General features: G+C 37.7%; 1 protein-coding gene across 1 annotated transcript in view; it reads left to right on the top strand.

The window, feature by feature from the left end:
* The window catches only part of LOC140536643 (cadherin-7-like), a 180,789-nt gene that overhangs the window by 59,498 nt on the left and 98,359 nt on the right, over window positions 1-22,932 (top strand). The window contains exons 3-4 of the mRNA XM_072658570.1: window positions 5,962-6,256; window positions 22,681-22,800. Coding sequence (XP_072514671.1) covers window positions 5,962-6,256; window positions 22,681-22,800 — 415 coding nt within the window. The remainder of the gene's footprint in view (window positions 1-5,961; window positions 6,257-22,680; window positions 22,801-22,932) is intronic.

Here is a 22,932-nt window from a genome sequence, read left to right as displayed (position 1 = left end):
AATTCCCACCAGAGTCTGAATCGATCGATGCATCTTTAGCATTTCAGCTGTTGATTGTTATGAAATCCTAGAGAGTGGGTTTTAATTCAGGTTATTTGTCTCTTCTGAAGTCTTCGCAGTTGCACTGTACTCCTTCAGCAACAACTACAAAAAGGCCATTTTTTGAGGGTCTTAGATTTGGGGCCATGTTTCTACAGCTCAGTGAAAGTCGCGTTCTTCACATCCATTCGAAGTGTGGAGAGATGTTTTCTGCAGGCGGTTGTTGATTTAAGGGGGTTTGTTGAACAGTGTAGTGCAGCATGGCTGGGAGTACTGTTGCCAGTCTCGTTCACAAGGATGCTTGTGGGTATGGACTTTTTTTTACTCTTGGCTCAAAACTGTGCTCACAGCTCGCTGGGTAGAGGAAAACTCAGCTCCACTCCCCAGGGGAACTATAAAATACAAAGCCTGAAACTTTTATATAGCCCTTTTTATTTATTTATATACGTATATTTATTTTAACCCCCTCTCCCCCAAAAATAAAATAAATAAATAAATAAATAATTTAATAAATATCTTTGCCGTCAGAGAACCCTGGGGAGCAGCATTCTGTCAAAAAAGGAGAAATACTCCAGTAGAAAACATTTTCTGATTGTGTTGTCCTGTATTCTCTATTGTGTACACATAATTGCTGGGCATTCAGTAGAGCTTTCAACAAGGAAACTGTGCCCATATTACTTATCATGTCATGGTTTCCTTTACTTTGTCAGTACTGGCAAAATAACCATGTTTTAAAGAAAAGAAAAAGAAAACAGGCTAATTTATTTGCCAATACAGTTTTAGCCTGTATGTTATCATGGTCAAGGAAAAGCCTTGTACCTTGTGAAAAAGATGTTATTTAGTGTCATTCTTGAGCATTTCTATTAGACCATTCATCATGAAATTTGGACACAATGCTTCATATTCACATTATGTCAAAAAGTGAAAAACAGCAAAAATGGAGCAAAAAAGACCATGTTCTTGTATTAGTGCAACACATATCATGGATGTGGGGACACACCCATATGGCATTTTAACACATTGTAATGAAGAAAAAACGATGACTGTATCAACCAGTCAACCTTTATTTAAACTCGGGGTACATTCAGGTGACCCTCATTTGCAATGTAACCCATCCCATACATAAAACATATATATAGGTAATCCAGTCACTGGGGCGTGTCTGGTAAGTTTTTTTTTATTTTTGTGTTGAATTTCATAATATTCATATTATATTCATATATGAATGTTTATATTTTCATTGGGATGTATGGTGGCATATAACCAGCAAGCGCTTTTACCTATCGAGTTGTTGCATAATCTACTAGTAAGATCAGAGCTGACAAGACCTTGCCGGAAGGGGTTGATGGTTGGTGCTGTTTGTTAGTGGAAGAGTGGGCTAAATGGACGAGAACCCTCTAGAACATATAGACTACAGTAGTTATTTTCTGACATGATCGGCATGATTCTTTAATGCAAGACACTTTTAAACAGAAATTACCCCAAACCTTATCTACTTTCTTGTACCACAGACTGTTGATGTCATAACAACCTTGTGACTTATTTTTTCTTTTTTTTCCCAATTGTTTAAAATGGCCAGCATCCCTTTATGATTAGCTAGCTTAATGAACGACGGAATGGTCCATAATTACTCTGTAAATATGCTGTTCCAGAGCTACGTGTTTTTTTCTGGCAGAAAATAAGAAAAAAAAGAAAAAAAAGAATGTCACCCCCAAAATAAGACTAGCAACATATTGGAAAAATAAAATATTAATACCAGCACAATTATAAACAGTTGTAAAAAAAATCAACAATACACTAGCACTTTTAGCCAAAAGGACAGTGGCAGATCATTGGTTAGAGCACTGGATTATTGATGACAGGGTTGTGGGCTTGATACCCAGGTTCGCTAAGCTGCCAGTGTTGGACCCTTGAGCAACCCACTCTACTTCCCCGGTGTGTGTTCTCACTAGTGTGTATGTTTGTGTTCACTGCACAGATGGGTTAGAGTTAGAGGTTAAATTCCATCTGTTTCCAGCAGAAAATGTTGAGTGTTGTTTGTCTTTGTCTAGCCTAGGATGTAAAAACAGGTGTTTTTATTTTATTTAATTTTTTTTAAGGTTTACTTACTCACTCTGAATCACAGCTAAGTAGACATCAATCTTCACATTTTCTATTAAAATAAATAATGTAAAAAATGCAACGAAAACATTATATGCAATACATAATGATCATGAATATTCCACTATCCAGTGACCAGTGTCCAATTTCTCAGTCTATTATTTCTTGTGAAAATACATTCAGTTTGATTTCTGCTGCCTTTGCCTGACATTGCACTAGAGCTGGGCAAAATGACAATATTTGATCGTATTGTGATAAATTTTGTTATCTGTTATTTTGGTACACAATATGATTTTATGAGTGTATCGTAAATATTGTCAGTGCACTGCTTATCTGCACATTTCCTTACAAAAATGTAATCAGTTTAATTTAATTCAATGGAGCGGAGCATATTATGAGTATATATATCTTGAGTATTTGGATAGCAGTTTTTTTTTTTAAATGTTCACTATTGGTGCAGTTTGTCTACATGACGAAATATTGTTATCGTATCATTATATCAATATAATATCGTATATTGTAAAAAAATGTCTTTAAATATCGTGATATGAAATATTTCCATATCGCCCAGCTCTACGTTGCACCTCATGTCATGTGTGATCACTTTTCTCTGAGATCGTTCTAAGGCTCTTAGGTGTTTTGTGTAACCCACACATCACACTCCAGCCTGGCCCTATCATAATAGAGTAGACCGTAAGTAGGTCTTCCTTGGAAATCTTCTCTCTTCTCTGGCCATCCTGTAAGTTTGAAGCTGTTGGACAGCTTTGCTTAGAGGCCGATTAAAGTGAAGGTGATCGCTCAAGAGGTTTAAGGGGCTAAAGTAGTAACCCAGTTATTTTGCTTTGGACTTTTTTTCTGCAGAGCTTAAAGTCATTTCTTTCTTTCGCTTAAGGGTCAGCAGTAGGTGTGCAAATGTCTGAAGAGACTAGATGAAGTTTCAGAAAGTGCTGAGAGACGGCTGGGTGACACAGCTAGCCTCTGAAACTTCAGTTGGAAAGTAAACAGACAGAGGAGCGAGTCATGCGATTGCTTCTGCAGGCCTGTTTACATACAGAGCGTCTCAAAGTGTCAGCATTGATTTGCAGAGAGATTTTTTTTTCCGTTCACCCCTTTGCACGCCCTTATACATGCTAACAGAACCGTATCCTTAAATAGAGACGGGCTGCTGTGCTCGCACACCTCCAAAGAGACTGGGAGGAGAATTCTACGCATTAATTTCCATTACAGCAAGACGACGACTGTAACACTATATGACATTGGCACATTTTGCACATTCTCCTTTTGTTTAAGTTGTTAGTTGTTACTTTGTTGAGGTTTATTAAAAAAGGTTTTTAAAAAATCTATATAAGATATAATTAGCCATGCCATTATACTTAATATATACATATTATAGTTACTGTTTAAAACAAACAGAGTTGTACCAACAAGTTATTTTAGAAGTTAGTTTTCAAACAGAAAGTTCTTTGAGTTTTGGGAAAAATCTTTCAAATATCACAAATCTGATCTCCAGTTTACTATAATACATTCTGAAAGATGTATGCACAATATTACAAGCAAAGCCAGAGTATAAACTTCTGGTTGGATTATTTCACATTCTTTTTGTTCAATAAGATTAAAACATCTGCGTTATTAATGTCTTTTTACAACCTGAATGTCCGACCTTGGGTTAACAAAATGCTACTAGCTTCTAAGTGCTTTCTTTTTCATACAGTGTTGTTGCTTTCATGACTTTAGCTTGGAAAAGGAGTTCATTTCATTGCATTTCCCTTTGTAGAAAACACTTTAGAAGTTGTAAGTCTGAAAACTAGTCAGTAGAACAGTTCTAAAGCAGCAGCCTCTGAATAAAAATTTAATGAATAAAATGTAAAGCCTCCAGAGTGGAAACTGAGTCAGATCTTTTGTTGGAGGTTGTGCTTCTCTGTTCTTCATCTTTATCCATCAGTGTCAGCAAATGAGTAAGAAAAGTAAAATAATTTTTATTGTCAGTAATTACAAAGAATATTTTAATGGTTTAAAGTAACCTGATCTGATGTGGTTCTTTTTATTTCCAAAAGTGGTTATTCTGTGGTAGATGGTCTTCAAATCTGGATAACTTTGTTACTCTTGGTAAATGTGACACTAAGTGGACAATCAATAACATTCACTGTTCTCTTGACATCCAGCGAGAACAAAATCCAGGACTGGAAACTGGAAACAAGATCCAGATTTGAAGATCTGTGTTTTTTAAAGCGTGTACCCCAGCACAGGTTATATTAACCCGTTAAAATGTTATAATATCCCTGAAGAAACAACCTTTTACTGTAATTTTGCTGTGAAATATTGTTAGGACAAGCCCACGGTGTTGGACTACAGACCTAAAGAGAACACTGCATTTATGTTTTATTAAGGAAAGACAAAACAACCATTGACTTGATTTGACTATGCACTGTATATGCAATTAATCATCATTTTACGCTCTTACATGATGAATTGCATGGTTAGTTAGATTAGAAATAACATTTACATATATGTATATATATATATATATATATATATATATATATATATATATATATATATATATATATATATATTACATTTGCAGCAACTTAAAAAAGTGCTTAATCATTCACTCTGAATATTCAAAGCTAGTGTCAATAGACCCTGAATTCAAATCACACCCAGAAATTAGCACTCAGTAACCCTAAAAGAACAATGTGCAAGCAATGTACAATTCCTAGAACCTAGTAGAGATTTCTAAACTATACAAAACCTGCGAAAAAGAACAAGACAAGTGCAAATATAATAAAAGCTTTAATAGATCCAACTGTTTACTGTCAAAACTGACAAACATTGCCTTTTCTTTTTGCAAAACAAGATGACTCACATTGTGATGAATTTGCTTCAAATTCAAATTATAATGAAACATCTCATCTTCTCCTTACAAACACCTTGAATTTTATCAAGCTATTGTTATGGCGATGTTGTGTTAATGATTATTTCCAAGAGTTAACATGTTTTGCTTTATTAAGAAAACATCATAAAAGGACTTTAGAGGCACTGAATGTAGTTAGAGAATTTTTTAGGGAGTAAAAACAATTGGCAAAACAATTTGTTCCAAGATAATGGTGCTGCTATAAATACAGTTCCTCAGTACGTTCGTATCTTCTTTCACTGAAGCTGAGTCACTGAAGATTTGACTCAGGGCAGTGGAAGAAGAGCAGGCTGAAGAATCTTCAACAAAGGGTCTGATTCTAAAGAGTGCATATTTTAGTCTCCTGCTTCACAGTTTGTTTTTTTTTTGAGAGTTTTGAGAAACATGTTTCAAATATCACGAAAACTCAAGTTTAATATAACCCATAGTGAAGGAGTTACTGCATAGCTTTATTTTCAGGTTAGAATAGCTCTATATCTTTTCGGTGTATTCAAGTCATCGTGAACTTTTGATGTGCACTGAAAAAAGGCATCTAGAATTGACATGGTTTTGGTGAGGAATGCATTTTATTCCTTTGCAACAAATTGTCACAGCTGTAAATGCACTGTTCATTCTGTATTATACACAGTCATCATGACTGCAGTTTGGAGAGACCACAGGATATCTTTGCAATGCTCACGGCAGCAATGTTTTATGAATTTCAATTAATCTGATGTTGAAGTTTTTTTAAGTAAGTCCATAAGAAAAATCAAAACTTGCTAAAACATTATGCTTAAGTGTTGGAATTTCCTTTGAAGATAGCCTTTCAGTTGTGTTCAGTAAAACAGGGTTACACTACAGGAGAGGACAGAAGTGTTTTGTGCCAGTGTTTTTGGTGTCTGACTCCATCATTATTCTCCTCCTTCCAGCTCCACTCAGATGTGGATAAGGGTGATGGAAATGTGAAGTATGTCTTGACCGGCGAGGGTGCATCCTCCATCTTCACCATCGATGAAAACACAGGGGACATCCATGCAACCAAACGTCTGGACCGAGAGGAACAAGGATACTACACCCTGCGGGCGCAAGCAGTGGACCGCGAGACCAACATTCCAGTGGAGGACGAGTCGGAGTTCATCGTTAAGGTGCAGGACATCAATGACAATGAACCAAAGTTTCCAGATGGACCATACACTGCCGGAGTGCCTGAAATGTCTCCTCTTGGTAAGTAGCAGTTTGAGGCCCAAGCCAACATACAGTTCACCTGTGATTGATTTCTTCTAATTCAAATTTAACTCTTTGTAGACTGGTTTTGTCCCCTTTAACTCACTGCCCTTAGAGTGGTTGGGTGATGTGCTTGCCCATGATGAAGCAGTATGTGGAACTGGAGTTTTTGTATGGTACTATATTTTCTATCATTGTAAAGGAGAAGCATGATGCTGTCTTTATTGTTGGATGCAATGCGACCAGATTCACTGGTTCGTATGTAGGTTTTGTAGGTTTACTGGTTTGTATTTCCATATATATATATATATATATATATATATATATATATATATATATATATATATATATATATATATACTGTACAGACGAATTGAACACTGTGTGTTAAAAGTATGGCATTGTTTCCATACTACTATCTTTTTTCACAAATGCAAATGTGGAGTGTTTTCAGAGAGTAAAAAAAGTGGTCAATACTATATATACACAGATCAGCCATTACCACATTAGTACCTGACAGTTGAAGTGAAAAACATTGATTATCTTCATCTACAGAGGCATCTGTCAAGGGGTGGATATATTAGACAGCAAGTAAACATTCAGTTCTTGAAGATAATGTGTTAAAAGCAAAAGGATCTGATCAACTTTAAAAAGAGACAAATTGTGATGGCTAGACAACTGGGTCAGAGCATCTCCAAAGCATCAGGTGATACAGATGTTTTGGCTAACTGTTGCATAGGCAATTGCTGTTTTTATACGGACTTGGAGTGTTTTGTTTGTTTGTTTGTTTGTTTGTTTGTTTTAACTTTATTAAATAAATAGGAAATATTAAAGTTAATGAATTTTGCACAAAATTTCAAGTCATAAAATTATTAAATGAAATCATTTGTCATTTTTAAATGAAGTTTAGAAAACACACGAGTTGAAATGAGTGAACACATTATTTCCTATTGATCAAATAGAAAATATAATAATAATAATAATAATAATAATAATAATAATACACCTCCTATTCATAAATGTATTCATAGCAACAGAATATGTCATCGCTGTCATGCAACAATCTTGTATCTCCTTTTTTGTCAATCTTTGATTTTTAAATGTGAATCTGGCAGTTGTTTTTTTGTATCAAAGTTTCATGATGAATGGACCAACAGAAACCAACAGCTCCAAAGTAACTTTTTACATTGTATTTCATTGAAAGTTAAAGGTTAAAGTTTTTATGTTCTTCTGTAAAGGTGCCATTTTGCAGATACAGGCACATTACAGGTACATAAGCAGTTTGTGTGATGGTATCTGTGTAATATTTGGTTATCTTCCTAGTGGAATGCAGTTGACATTATTTACATTTGCCACCATTGATTGCTTTTTGTCCATTACACTGTAGCAGATGTTGATGACATCCTGTATCAAGAAAACTTCCTGGGGTGTCAGGAAACTTGTTTTCATACTATTACCTGTAGCCATATTTAAAACACCTACAACCATAATGGACTCTAATTAATGGAAATAAAGAAACTGGGTAGGAAGGTGATGATAATAAGTTCACTGTAATTTCATTGTACCTGTACTTGGGGATCATGATGCCCTAAATCAGCACTAAACATGGCATTTATGTCCCTTTTTTTACCAGCGACATGGAACTTCCAGCTCAGATATCATTCCCTGTCACTGAGCCATGTAAATGTACCTGCCCGTGATGCTGAGATATCAGCTTGTGCAAACTGCAAGGCGTTTCTTCTGCCAGCATGTCAGAAGTACAGCTGTAATCAGTATGCTAATCCATAGCTGTCTCCAGGTGTATTTATATGTTGATGGTTCAGCTAAGACGCCGATGAGCGTTTAGAGAGCAGTTTCTGGAGGAGGTGCTCAGCGACGGCACTTCAGAAGAAGAGTCGTATGTCATTGCAGAAGCACTTGTTCAAATGAATTTCAACTTCAGAATTTCTGCTCTCTTCTGAAGAAAATAATGAAACACCTGGTTAGAACATGTCATTAGGGCAACATCTTGAAATATGTAGGATACATTGTATGTTAATGTGTAGTGTAACCCCTCAGCTTGTCATGGGGTGGGATATGTTAGACAGCAAGTGAATAGTCAGTTCTTGAAGGTGATGTGTTAAAAGCAGGAAATACAGGCAAGCATAAAGATCTGAGCCACTTTAAGGGCCAGATTGTGTTGTCTAGACTGGATCAGAACATCTCCAAAATATCAGGCAGGTCTTTCAGGGGAATTCCTAGTATGCAGTGGTCAGTACCTACCAAAAAAGTTCTACAGGAAGAAATTTGATGAACCGGAAACAGGGTTTTGGGCATCTGAGGTTCACTGATGTGATCTATGGAGCCATGACCTCCCAATTTACAGGACTGAATCTGCTACCAAAACCCTAATAAATAGCAGATATGCATATAAAACAGTCATTTCTAACATAACTTTGACATATTTTCTTTTGTCTAAACACTACATTTGTTACAGTGGTGGATTTAGGTTTGGGCCACTTACCTGACCATGTGCTCCTCCCTTGTTCTGTGTCTCCTCCCTGTTTTCTGCCTCATAGTATCCAGGTGTTATCAGTATCTAGCCCTGCCCTTATGTTATCATTGCTGGGTGTTACTGATTCTGTCTCTGGCTCTGTAGTTCTTTGTTCTGGTCAGTTCTTGTTAAGTCTTGTGGGTGTGCATATGTTCATGCTAATATTAACAGTATTTCCACACCTTCACAGATATGATTGTGGTCGTCCCTGTTTGTTAGCAAGTTTGACTTTTAGTTTTTTAGTTCTACGTTCCGTTTCTTTGGACTCCCGTGTTTTAAATCATGCTTCTTGTTTTGTTTTGTTTCAATATATGTCATGTGCTTACATCCAGCCTATTTGCAATCTGTGATAGGGGCAGCAGGGTTGACCTGAGGTCTCCCCTCTGGAGGTCTGAGGTAGGGGGGAGTGGGGGAATCTGTTAAAGTATACCTCTAACTTTGTACAGTAATAATGCAATAAATAAAAACAGTGACAGGGCAGAATGGTGTCCTTTTTTTGTTTGGTAGCAGGTGGTGGAACAGGGAAGCTGGAGCCCCCACTGATTAGATAACTGAATTTTGCATTCTAAAAATGGGGCATAGCTCTCACATTTCTCTGCTCCCTGTCCATTTCTTTAATTCTTCTCTTTCTAATGAATGTGTTGATGTTAAATCATCTTAAATCGTGTTAAAACATCAACTACAAAAAAAACTCAAACAAAAATAAACGAAGACACAAGCATACATTAGAGAGGCAAGTTATTGTGTGCTGTATATTATATTTAACCTCTGTGCTTTTCTAGTCAGTGTGTTGCTTGTTGTATAAGCGTTTGTACACTGCTAAATCAAGATGTGCTGTTCTGCCAGCATCTCGGTGTTCATCTGTTTGAGCTGCAACCATGACAATTGAGCTCTGATTGGTCAGCCTGATTTAAATGCAGCCATAAACAGCAGAAAATCAAGCAGGCTCCGATTAAAAAGTCTGTCAGTCTAATATTCGAGTGTTTGTTTTCGATGTGCAACTTAATGTGCAATTTTTCCATATGAGTACGTCTTTAGTCTGCGACTTCATCCAAATATTTTATGGCAACTTCCTTCCCTGTCTGCTTTTCCTGATCCTGCCTGAGCTGTCTCTCATGGCCTGAGTAAATATCCTGGCAGAGCTGGCTGGCAGGCATAATGAAATACAGCTAAAAGGACTTGTTAAACGTAAACGTCTGGTTTAGGCTGTGCTCATTTCCAAGCCTTGTCTCAGAGTGAAAGCTGCAGCTAAAGTGGGAGAGACCTTACTAGCTGGTAGGCCTATATGAAGTTTCTTCTTCAGTGCTCAAGAACACACATTCGAGGCCGTTTGAGCAGGCTGTAATGACATGCACTGGTGTAATGCCCTGATGTAAGCAAGGCAATGCATTCACATCTACATTTAAAAGCATTTTGTCCCTCACAGATGTTCCTGACCTTGTTTTATGTTTTGTTTTGCACTGTTTGTGAAGGGTGTGGGTGAGTGAAGGTCTCAAAGGATACAATAATTGAGTCCTTTGATTTCTCAGAAATGAAGGGTGTATTTCTTGACCAGAAACAGGATTTAGTGACAAAATTGGCAAGGAATACAGTCTTCCCTGGCTTTGAGACATGACTGGACGCACATATATTAGGATATTTGGAGCACTAAATAGATACAGATACAGATATTGATAGCACACCTCTGATGTTACACCCCTAGTTACTCGTTCTGCCACTTCTATCAGTCTGTATTCACCCCTGTTAGCTTGCTCTTGTTTGCCTAGGTTTGCTGTATTGCACTAAAGATAATGCAGACTGGACATTACATGATTTCTAATTATCGTGTGGTTGCAAATAAATAAATTATTAAACATAAATATCATTTTTCATACTATATTACAAATAATATTTAGCATATTTCAAAGCTTGTTGGCACCGTGCAAAAATGGCTGGTGTAATCTCCATAGAAACGTATTACTAATAGAATGGGACTCTCATTTGAGCTTGCCATGCCCAACAGCAATTGTCAGCTAGAGAAGTATAGACTATTAGGCCGCGGAGCTGTATTCTCTGGAGGGATGAGGCTTCATTGGGATGAGTTGGAATGGCGCTTGTGATCCAGAACTAATCATTCAACATCAATACCTGACCTCTCTAATACTCCTGTGGCTGAAAGCAATCAAATCCTCACAGCAGTGGTGTAACATCTGAGATCGAGTGCATGCTCGTATTGAAGTACAGGGAGAACAGACTTGCTATTAATACTCTACAATGTCTACACATATTTGGACATGAAGTGTATATCAACTGAAGTCATCTTCGCTGTCAGAGGCAGCCTCATTGCCTGTTCCTGTCTGCCGGGTATTTTTTCTCTGCCAATGGCTTTACTATTAACACTCCAAAATCCCCCTCTTAGAGCTTTTAACTTTCACACAGGAGCAGTGCTAAAAGTGGCAGCACTCACAGCCAGCGAGGATGCAGTTGCTTTGAATTGACCCTGCTAATAGCTGTAATGGTTGCCTTACTTTCAGTAAGAAATGGCATTGTTTGTAATTTGACCACAAGCCATCTAAAGAAACTGATATGCTGATGTTCTATCTGGTAATAATGACAGCAATTATCACAAACCCTGTCTCTGTGCTTTGATGTACAGAAGACCAAAAAAAAAAACCTTACACACACTTCACTGGGAAGTACAGCTTCTCAGTGTAAGAGTGTACCGAATTCGTATCTGCCGCTGTGCCATTGAGGGTATTTATACCAAAGCTGGGCAAGAGTGGGCAGTTAATGTAGGCACTTCACAAGGTTGGGAGTAGGGGGGGTTGGGGCTACACAGCAGCATACTTCGGCTTCCATCAAGGTTGAAGAGAACAGTGATTGTACTGTTGTTTATTAAACTACACCATTGTCATAATTAACATTGGTGTCATAGGCCCTAAAATAGAGCCCTGTGGTACTCCACAGGATATGCGCAACCAAATGGCCCTAAAGATAATTCCCAATAGTTTAAGCAATAAGATGAATAATGAAATAATAAACCTGGGATTCAGGGGCTTCAATACACAGAGTACAGGATGTTAATTAAAAAAACAAACAATCAAACAAACAAAAACTGTTGTTGAAAATTAATGAAATATGGTACAAGAAGGATATTGTATTGATGCAACACAGTTCTTTATTTGCAACAACTTGCCATTTTAAACCATGTAAATTATTTAAAGTATTTATTGCACCTGATCAGTTGAATAAAAAATCCTGTAGTTACTCTGTAGCCCTTGTAGCCCTTTTTGCGTAAAACTGCACACCACTATACTATACACTAAACACAGCTATTGTATTAAATCAAGATAAGATTACATTTTAAGATGTATGCAGCTGCTCAGTGTACAAATACTGATATTGATACCTGTGATATTCTGAAAATAAGCAAATGATCATGTCACCCATGATCACTCTGAGGATGTACAATATATTGGTATGAAAATAGTATAAATGATCGGCAGTGACTATAAAAAACAAGTCTAAGTCTTTAGCACTTTGAAACTCCCAAGTAGTGCAGTCACCTACACTGAAAAAAAGAAAAGTTAATTTGTTAAGTGTAAGCATTATTGTTGGGGAATCATTTCAAGATTGAGCCATGTCTGGAAGTCCAGGGGAGGATAATAATTGTCCTCACACTCTCTAAATGTGGTTGCGGTTGGGGGGGCGGGTGGATAGGTTGGTCCAGCATGATAAAACATGCCAGCCTGGACGTTTGTTAGCCGATGTAACAGAATTAATGGAATTGTCAGACATCAGTTATAATCCTTCTCATCGTGAGATAATGATTCCTAAGCTTTGAATCAACCCAAGTCAATCAAGCCAAATGAAAGAGAAGAAATTGTGTCCAGATCTTCTGGGATTTCTGCCTGATGCTGTGTGGCTCCTGCTCAAATCAGTTAAGCTTTTTGATTTAGCACTGACTTTTGACTTTTGACACTAATTTGAATTTGGGGAACTTTTCTGATAATTATGTGCAAATCAAACATTTTCTTTGAAAACCTACTTACACTGTTTTCACAAAGATTCCAACACTGGAGCTGTGAACAATTCTGGGGGTTAAAAAGCACACAAAGATTTTTTGTTACAGAGAGTTTTCTCAAGAACTAATTTAAGATACTTCTTGTAAAGATATTGATTAATGAGACGAATATATTTTGCAATTAGTTTTCCTGTCTTGCTGTTGGGAACTGGAGGGACTGGCTCATCTTACAGCCTAGGTAAAAAAAGCTAAATAAATAAATGAATAAATGTAAAAATCTATTAAATTGATTATAATGTTTGCAGAAACCAATAAGACCTCAAGGACAAGAATCCCTACCCCATGAAACAATGTGGTGGTGTGTCTGTGTATGTGTTAAATGATAGAAAGAGAAAAAGACGCTGTCACAAAAATGAAATACAAAGCCACGAGCTGCCACAGAGCCGAGGGTTCAGATGGCAGATTATTCAAATTGAACAGGACGTGTAACAGAACGCCTCCCTGAGTGTTTCGTCGCAGAAACCTGAGCTTAGTGCTCATCGCCTCGGGACCCCACCGCCAATCCTGTCGGAACGGGAAAACATGGATTAAAACCTGCGTCAGAAATTTCTCTGACAGTCTGCCAAGAGAAGGTGCGAGTGGCTCGGAGTGGCAGACAGTGCTGGGGAACGTCTGGGTGAAGTGATGTGACAGTGGCAAACGCTTTTGGACCTCCACACTTAACAGACAGCAGTGGAACCACAAAACAGATAGAAATGGGCAGATCAATACTGAAGTATCAATACTTTTGCTCTTGGCTTTTCTGTTGGAGAATTGATTTATGTGAACATGTGAGCTATAACATTTTCTTTAAGCAGCAGTCGGATTTCTCAACTAAATTGGTCGGGGCTAGAAAAAGGAGAAAAAAAGACTGTGGAAAATAACTATGTAGGATGGGAACTACTTTACCTTGGGTGTTCTTTGTCTGCTTCTTATACACACACTCTAACACATATGCTTTGTAGCAACAGATTATATGCAGTTATTTCACTCCACTAAGCAGTCAGTTTGAAACTGTAAGAAAGTAATTTGAATGTATTTTTAGACCTGTATTGCCTCTGAAATGGGAGATATTCTGCCATCTGGAAGAAAAAAATATGCTTTCACTACACGTGTAAGTGGTCTGGACAAAGATATTGGGAAACTTGCAAAAAAAAAAAAAAAAAAAAAACAAGCCTAAAAAATATATACCTGATAGTTAGCTAGTTAATTTAGCTGGAATTAGCTATTTGAACTGTTTTGCTGGTTTTAAATATTGTTAAATGACTTCTTGTAACTTAAGAGATTATTTGAGGACTTTATTGACTTTCATAGCAAAAAATAAATAAATAAAATAAACATTAACATAAGAAAGTCAAATGAAATAACCTAAATCTGACAATCTGATGAAAAATACACTTTTCAATAAAAAATTAATCCTGCACTAATGACAGCAGAGAGCCTTATAGTATACCTATATGTAAATTAATAATATTTATGTCATACAACATCAATCACAATAGTGTATTATTTACTTAATTAATATCGTTCAATAAACATTAAAGTAAAACATAAAAAAATAAAAAGTTCAAAAGGTCATTTATCAATTTAAAGGTTCTTCATACATCAGACTTCAGAGTTGATGCCAAAACTTCCCAGAATCAAACTGCAGCACAAAACAAGATACTACATTAATACTAGAGAGTCAGTAGCGACCATTTGTGGATGTCTGCTAAACATGAGTGGGCTACAATCCAGGCCCACAAGAGACACATGAAAAAATAAGAGCTAAATGCCAAAAAAAGTAGAGAACTGTCTCAAAACGATTCTGGGTGGCTCTGTCACTGCATGGCAATGCTGGGTTAGGATGGATGGTTTGTTTGAGTTTAAGAAATGTGACAGTTGAGAACTGACAGTTGTACCTGACAATTTATGTTGACAAATAACAAAGATATCAGTTCTTAATGCTTTAAAAAATTATATCTATCACAGCATTTTTATTGAGCTCAGACTCTCAGACTTTCAGACTCTCAGACTTTCCATGGCTTAAGCAGAGGTTAGAACAAGCAGTACTAAAAAAAATAGCCGACTGAATGTGCAAGACAGGCGGTTTTACAGCACCCTTGGTGGTGCCTATCCACAGAGGAGTGGGGAAAGTGTCTGTTTCCCAGCAGGCAAGGAGAGAAGGGCTCATGAGATCATTTCTCAGTTACTGAGCTTCAGCTTTAGCTCAGCGTTTACATGAGAGCAAAGATGACATTATCTGGATTACCCGACACATCCACAGGGGGTCCGCCACCTGTTTTTCAAATAACTCTGGATTAGGGACGAGAGTTTGCCATCTTTCATCCCATGGGGAGAGAGCAAGAGAGAGAGAGACAGATATGGTGACAGAAAGAGAGACAGGGTGAATGATAGAGAGAGAGAGAGAGAGAGAGAGAGAGAGAGAGAGAGAGAGAGAGAGAGAGAGAGAACAGTCTACACTCAACACCATGCACTGTTTATGATGGTCATAAGCGATACTGGTTTTTCGAATGGTTTAGACATACGGTTCTAAGAAAAAAACATTTACTGGTAAAGAAACTTTACACAAATTTTGGTTCTTCCCAAATCTCATTCACATCAGTCTTACATCTCAGAACATTTGATATATTGATTATATATCATATATAATTAAATATTATAATTATTATACATAATGAAATACTGAAATACTATGTACCTCTAAATATTCACAGTTAAATAAAAATACGGACACATATTTCACTATGACTATCAATATTTGTGAACCTGGTGCTTTCATTTTTTAGCATTACAGCAGCCTTACTGCTTGTTTAAGCTGGAAAATGAGAAAACATAAACCTGATCCATTCTGTACTTGATTTTGGCATTACAGTCCCAAATACAGTCCCAACCAGATGTAACCTTTTTCACCAGTGTTTCAGTAGTATCAGGTGACATGATGTGCAGGCCTGTACTGTGCCTTTTACTTCTTATACATTGTTGTTTACTGTTATACTAAAACTATTTTAGCACGGCAAAACAGTTTTGGTTCAGTCTTACTTCACATTTACTGCTACACAAAATAAACTACACCACCACTGATGAATTGCGATACATCCAGTCATAAATACCACAAACCACCATTTGTACAAATGCTCTGATTTGGTGTTTATGCACAATTATGTTTTTTTTTGCAAATAAATTAGAATGAACACAATGGACTAGCAAAAGAATAGTGTCATATTTTGCCCAGAAAATAAAGAATCTAAAAAAACCCCACTGAAAATAGCAAAACTATAATTGCATAATTAGATGACATCCAATTAGCCAATTTGCCAATTAGCTAGCAGTTTCTCCTCAGAGACTCACTGTTACAAAATTGCTAAAATTGTCTAAAGCATTTTTCATGTCAACGTCTGACTAAACTTTTCTGTTTCTGTCTCTGTTTCTTGTACATGTATCATAGCATTACTTCTGATGAAAATAATATTCTGAATTTGGCAGCATGGCAAGCTGCCACTATATGCCTCCAAACCTTAGTAATATTGCAATTTAATATTTGACCAAATTTCAGCTATTGTCAGTATATAAACACCTAAAAAAGTTATATAGTTATATAGTTATAAGTCAATAATAACCATCTTTCCCTAGCACTGCCTCATATCTCATTTCTGTTTGGACAGAGATGTAAATATCAAGTGCAAGGCAATTTACGACAGAGATGTAAAGTACAGGAAACTGGCCAAGCCTTTCTCCTTCTAAATAAATTCTTTATGGCTGCATTTAAATCATTAATGGCCCCTGTGGTGGGGTGATAAATGGCTTCAATTAAGTGGAAATCATGAATTGAATTAATTATAGTAATTAGGTATATCGCTTGCCCAAACACACCAAGACCTTCTGGACGGAAGATACGCTGTATGGCGTTTGCTGGCGTAGACACTAGTGGTCTGCTCGACCTTGTTGTACAATCGTACCTTGTTTTTGCAGCGAAGGAGGCCGAGGCCAAGATTGACGGAGGGCTTATTTCCAAGCAAGTAGAATGTAGTGTCAAGACAAGGCCAACATCTTTAAATCCATCTCCACCAAGCTCCTCCTCAGCCAGTTGTGCTTCAGGCTAATTCATTCTTCCTGAGATTGTGGACAGAATAGAGCATTTAATTACAGAACTTTGGGGGAAATTAAAGAGCTCTGCTGAATGCACTGTGGGCTTTCAGCGCTCTTATCAAGGCTAAATTGGTTCTAATTGATGTATTTACAGGAAGCGTAGAAGACTTATGAGAGGTTCTTAATGTGTATTAAGGCCACATTGGAACACCAGCCTACAGGGAAATGTAAGAGGGACAACTAGCATTTACTATAGGTTTTTATTGCTTTAGATTTATCATTGATTTTCGACAGCGCAATTATAATCGCTCGTTACTTCATTTCCGAATAATAGTCCATGGTTATTTAGTGTGGAGGGTAGCAGGTGTGAAATTGCTTGAACGTAATTACTTTAATAGGACCAAGCAAAATAAGAAATACTCATTAAGGCCCTAGTCCTAAAATAGAGGGTTAAAAGTCATCCAGTTAAACTGTTTTTCTTGACATAAGTATTGTGTCAATTTTTGTTTTATTTCTATTGTATAACACCTATATTTTATATAAGTCTATAATATATATGTAATTCTAGGTATGCTCTGATTGGGATTACAAGAGCACTTTGCGGGAATACAGAAAACACTGATCTTGTGTCTTATCCCAGCCCTAGAAGGCTGTGACATCAACAGGGTTTAAACCTGCAATCTTCCAATAAGGCAAAAGCTAAGATGGCTGCACCATTTAGGAGCCACTTAAATAAGTAAAGCAAGGCACTAAGAGTAGTTATGCCAGATTGCAATTTTGCTAGATAGTAGAATATTAGCTTCAGTATATGGCTGTGGCAGGATTAATTCATCTTACTTTACTAAACAAGCTACTCTGTAACTAATAAAATTAAATGGACTAATAAGAACTTCAGAAAAGTACCAACTTTATTAACTGTTAGTTTAGCATAAACAACCGAACTGTAATTGTAAGTAATGTATATTAGACACTTATTGTTAAATTTGAGCCAGGACTAACAATATGCTTGTTTAGTTGTTGAATAAACTTAAATTGTACAAACTCAAAAAAGTTTTTATGTAATCATATACGTAAGAATTTTCAATGGTTAGAGACAGAATTCAAATGTTAAAGACTTTTGGGAGAAAATTATTTTATTTGTCATCCTTTTAATTGTCATCCTATGTAGAACATATTCACATACTAATGGGCACATAAAAAGTTTATTCTCTGTGATTTGAACGAAACAGTGCATTATTGCATATAGTAATTCCTCAGGCCACTAAGTATGCATAATCACTGCAAATGAACATGATAAATACTGCCTGTGCTTCAGTCAACAGTATCTTACTAGTGTCTTACTTGGCACCAACAATAGCTGCAAAATTATTAATAATATAACATTAGCTAGCACACATGCAAAGCATTCAACTCAAAAGCCCTGTGGTCAAATATGTTGACAGGCTAATATCCAGATGATCAGATCACATCACCTGGGTATTTCTTTGCACTTTTAAGCAACATTTTTAGCTAAACAACAACATTTGGTAGCTAGCTAGCTGACTGACCTAGCAGCCTGGCATTAAAGGTGCTGTGTACAATTTCTATTCAATTCACATTTTGCAAAATTGGTTTGCAGGTGTTCCTACCCAGGCCTGGTTCTGTAAATGGGAAACAAACAAAGTGGCTTGGTTCGAACCACGCAACACTATTCAAGCCAATCAGCAACAGGGGGCATTCTTGCCTGTGTACAGGACAGGGAAGGGGAGGGCAGAGGAGACTTGTTGTATCTGCCACTTGCTAGCTAGCTAGGTATGTGTTAAACTACACTGGCACTGGGCCTAGTTAGGTAGCTGTTATACTAGGTAGCTGGATAGCAGATTAATAAATAGGATCATTGAATAGAAGAACATGAATAGCAGGACAGTAGACAGCGTATAGCTATAAAACAAAATAGAAAGGAAAGTGTTAGATTACAGTTAGGCTGGACTGCATAGATGGAAGGGATGGTGGGAGTGCAGTAGTAATGGTGACTGCAACAAGATATAAAGGCATTTAAATGACAAATTAAAAGCTCAATTTAACCAGTTTAAAGTCTGAATTGAAGCTTAATGCAAACCTAAACATCACCAAATATATAGCTACTGTATGAAGAGAATTTAATGGTATTGAATGGCATTGACATTCGTCCCAGTAGGACAGTAGTCTGTTTTGAAAAGCTTGAAAAAGTGGAGAAAGTTGTTTTGAGGTGGTAAATGAAGCTCATCATGATTTGGGTAGGTGGCAGGTGCAGTGAGTCAGTTTGCAGACAGAAGGCTGTATGCAGAAATTTCCAAAACCAGCATTCCGAATCAGCCTGACTTGGCCACATTGTCTTCCCAAGACATAAACAACAACAGCAACAACGAGAAAAACCTTAGCACAAGCATGACTCCAAAAATATTTACCCAAGAATTGACTGAAATGAAATCACTTAGTTCTTCATGATTCTGCGTCCCCTCTTCTGCAGTCTATCGAAAATGAGATTCCTTGACCATAACGGTCAGATTCCAGCTCCTGTTGGGGGCTGGTTTATGAAAACATGTCATACCCCAGAATTAGTTGGGGTACATTTATTTTCATTACTGTCAGATGACAATCGGCCGCCTGGAACGCAGGATTGATGACCGGATGTCAGGGCCTGTTTCCTCGCGTGAGCAAAAAACGAAGGAAAATGGGTGGAATTTGATCAGTCATGGCAATGAAGATGGACAAATATGAAGTGACACAAAGAGAGGAAAATAGTGATTAGGGAGACAGCTGCACCTGCTGATACTGGAAGATACATATATTCCGTCATTGTAATAGATTTTTTTTCACGCTGTATCGTCAGAAAAAAATTGCTCATGGAAGTCTATTTATAATGCTTAGAGTTTGTCTGATTTGTTTTGACTGAACTGAACGTGTGCCCTTAACTTCACTTTGCAGTTTTGACAGGTGCAACAAAAAAGAGTTTTTGATAGACTGGTTTTTGATAGACTAAACCTGTTCATCTCAAGGGAATTCACGCTGAGGAAATTCTTAAGTGGAGTTATGAAATAACTGAACTTTGGTAGGAGGAATATGACTAATATGACTCCTCCCAACCTGCTGTCCTATAAATGTCCATCTCTACCACCCTAACACCACCACATCCTGTCTATCAAGCTTCAACTACCAGAGTGAGTCCAGCCTTCTAGCTCAAGGCAGAATTTCTGTATTTCTTTTGTATCTACAATATCTATCATAGCTATATTGGCTGATAAGGACAACAAATTCTCTGTAAAGAACCCAAAAATCTGTGTACTCAGACTGAGACATACACTATATGGCCAAAAGTATTGGGACATCTATGCATTCTAAATCCATTGGCATTAATATGGAGTTGGTCTTTCCTTTGTAGCTCTAACAGCAGGTTTAGAACTTTTCTTGAGTCAGCAGAACTTTGGTGACTTTTATGCACTCTTTTTAACTTTACATGGTCTGTCACATTGTGGCTAAGTTGCCGTGGTACGAAAACGTGTCTACTTTTCAATAATACCATTCACGGTTGATCATTGAATCTCTAGAGGAAAAGAAATGACTTGTTGCAGTGATGGCATCCTACTAAAGTACCGCCTTGGTATTTAGTGAGCTCTTCACAGCAACCCATTCTTCCACTAATGTTTGTAAAAGCAGACTGCATGGCTGTGTAATTTATGTCATACACCTATGGCAACAGGACTGAATGAAACACCTGAATTCAATGAGTAACAGGTTTGTCCCAATACTTTTGGCAAAATAGTCTAGGTGGCGGACTGTTCAAATCTACCAACTGTAGTTTTTTCATGCATTATTCTTTTACAACACCAGTTTTATGTTATCTACACATTAAAACAGCATTAATGCAAAAATTGGCATTTCTCGCTCCTTGGCTCACCCTACAGACAGGAAGTGGAATTTGTGCTTTGAGCCACCCCAAAAGGACAAAGATTTCTGGAAAATCTGACATACAGAACTGTCACTGAAAGTGAAAGAACCATGTGGACTGAGGTGCATATTTTACACAAATATGGCTCAGGTTACGCAGTTCTCGTGAGTGTTGTCCCGCCTGCTCCATCAGAGTTACATAGTGCAGTTAGCAGTGTGCCGAGCCCAGAGCAGCAGTGATAAAGCTGCTATTCTCTCTATTTCAGTAGAGCATCTCAATGACACACACACACATACACACACTAGTCAACTAGGGGCAGTAAGCACACACATACCCAGAACGGTGGGCAGCCAACTCCAGCACCCGGGGAGCAGAGGGAGTGAAGGGCCTTGCTCAAGGGCCCAACAGTGGCAGCTTGCCGAGCCCGAACCCACAACCCTGTCATCAATAGATTTGGTTGCTAATGTCTACAAACATCCAGTGTGGCGGTTGCTCACTGTTTGTTTTTGTCAAGAAAACAACAGAAAATGATCACCAGAGATTAATTGCTGTGACTGATCAATGGCCATTTTAATATTTGAATATAAAAATAAACATTAAAACATTTTTATGTTCTGCAACTGTGTCATGCATACTGATATGGTCTCTATATGGTCTCATTTTGTGGGGCAAAGCAAGCACTGTACTCCAAGCCTTCATTATATACATGATGAAATTACATTTTTTAATATTCTATGTACTCTTTCAAACAGAATACGCATAACTTCATATAAAGTCTTGTTTTTTCAAATACATTTATCATACACATACCATAATGTGCGTTTTGGATCATACAGCCCATTCCTAATCTCTTTAATATTCTCTGTGGGACTATGTAATGAAGTTAAACATGGTATTTCGTACATGCTGTAAATGTTATTTCCATTTCCAAGCACTTCCAACACTTTATTAAATCCAAACTGAACATTACTCTAATTGTGCACCTTGCCAAGTCTAACAGCCAAATAGCGCAGCCTATTATAGGCAGACTCGCTCCATGAGCTCATTTTAATCGTCTGTGTAAAAGTTTGGCAGACTTTGCTTTACTTCTCGCCCGTTTGTTTAGGAGAATGGATAGCATATAGCTCATAATAGGCCTTTAAGAGCTGGTTATATCTCTGGGTCTACAAATCTGCAGGTGGCCCGGGCTGACGATGGCATTTATGACAGAAGTGGAGGATTTGCCTCTTCTCTTTTCACGGTCAATTCATTTAGTGAAAGCCCTGTAAAATATGAGCATTGCAAGAAGGCCTCTTTTTTCAACTGAATGCAGAAGGAGATTTTTCCATAAAATATCATGTCTACTTTTAAAGCGACCGTCTCATTTATGTTCCTGCAATCTGATGCTGTGGCAGGAGAAAAAGCAGCGTGGCGTAGCTATCAACTTGAAATATGTAAACATAAAGGAGCTTTTCATCAGGCAGCAAAAGTCAACAGTGGCTGGTAGGAAAGAACCATTGTTATTACTCCGAGGTTGCATTTATGTTGGGGACCGTCGCTAATTGCGCCTCTGTCAAAAAGGCAGAAACCAGGCGTCAGCTTAAAATAAGGTTCATGATGCAATGTCTGCACGATCAGCCGAACACAAATAACCTCGCATCAGCAAACATAAAAACCCCCGCGGAGTTTAGCCAGGCAGGACCCATTCTTTGTCCTGAAATGGCAGTGCCGGCGCGTAGACGCTGCTTCCCTTCTGCGCCCGTGCAAATGGCACAGTCTGCTCAGCTTTACTCTTGTCCAGCGCACAGAGAGCATGCCGCATCGCCATGGTAACCCCTGAGCATTTTTTGTTGTCTCTTTCTGTCTTTTCCAAGGCACCACGGTGGTCCAGGTGGCGGCGACGGACGCAGATGACCCCACATATGGCCACAGTGCCAGAGTTGTGTACAGCATCATACACGGGCAGCCGTACTTCTCTGTGGAGCCCAAAACAGGTATGAAAGTTGCTGATGAACCACTGGATTTCGAGTGAACACAAAGACAAAGAACTAGTAGCTTCCTACAGTTTACTGATCACTTTACAGTGCTGTCAAAAAAAATATTGGGGTAGAAGTACACTAGCAGAA

Source organism: Salminus brasiliensis, chromosome 1 (assembly GCF_030463535.1).
Source record: "Salminus brasiliensis chromosome 1, fSalBra1.hap2, whole genome shotgun sequence".
Lineage (NCBI taxonomy): Eukaryota > Metazoa > Chordata > Actinopteri > Characiformes > Bryconidae > Salminus > Salminus brasiliensis.
This window is presented reverse-complemented; position numbering and strand designations above follow the sequence as displayed.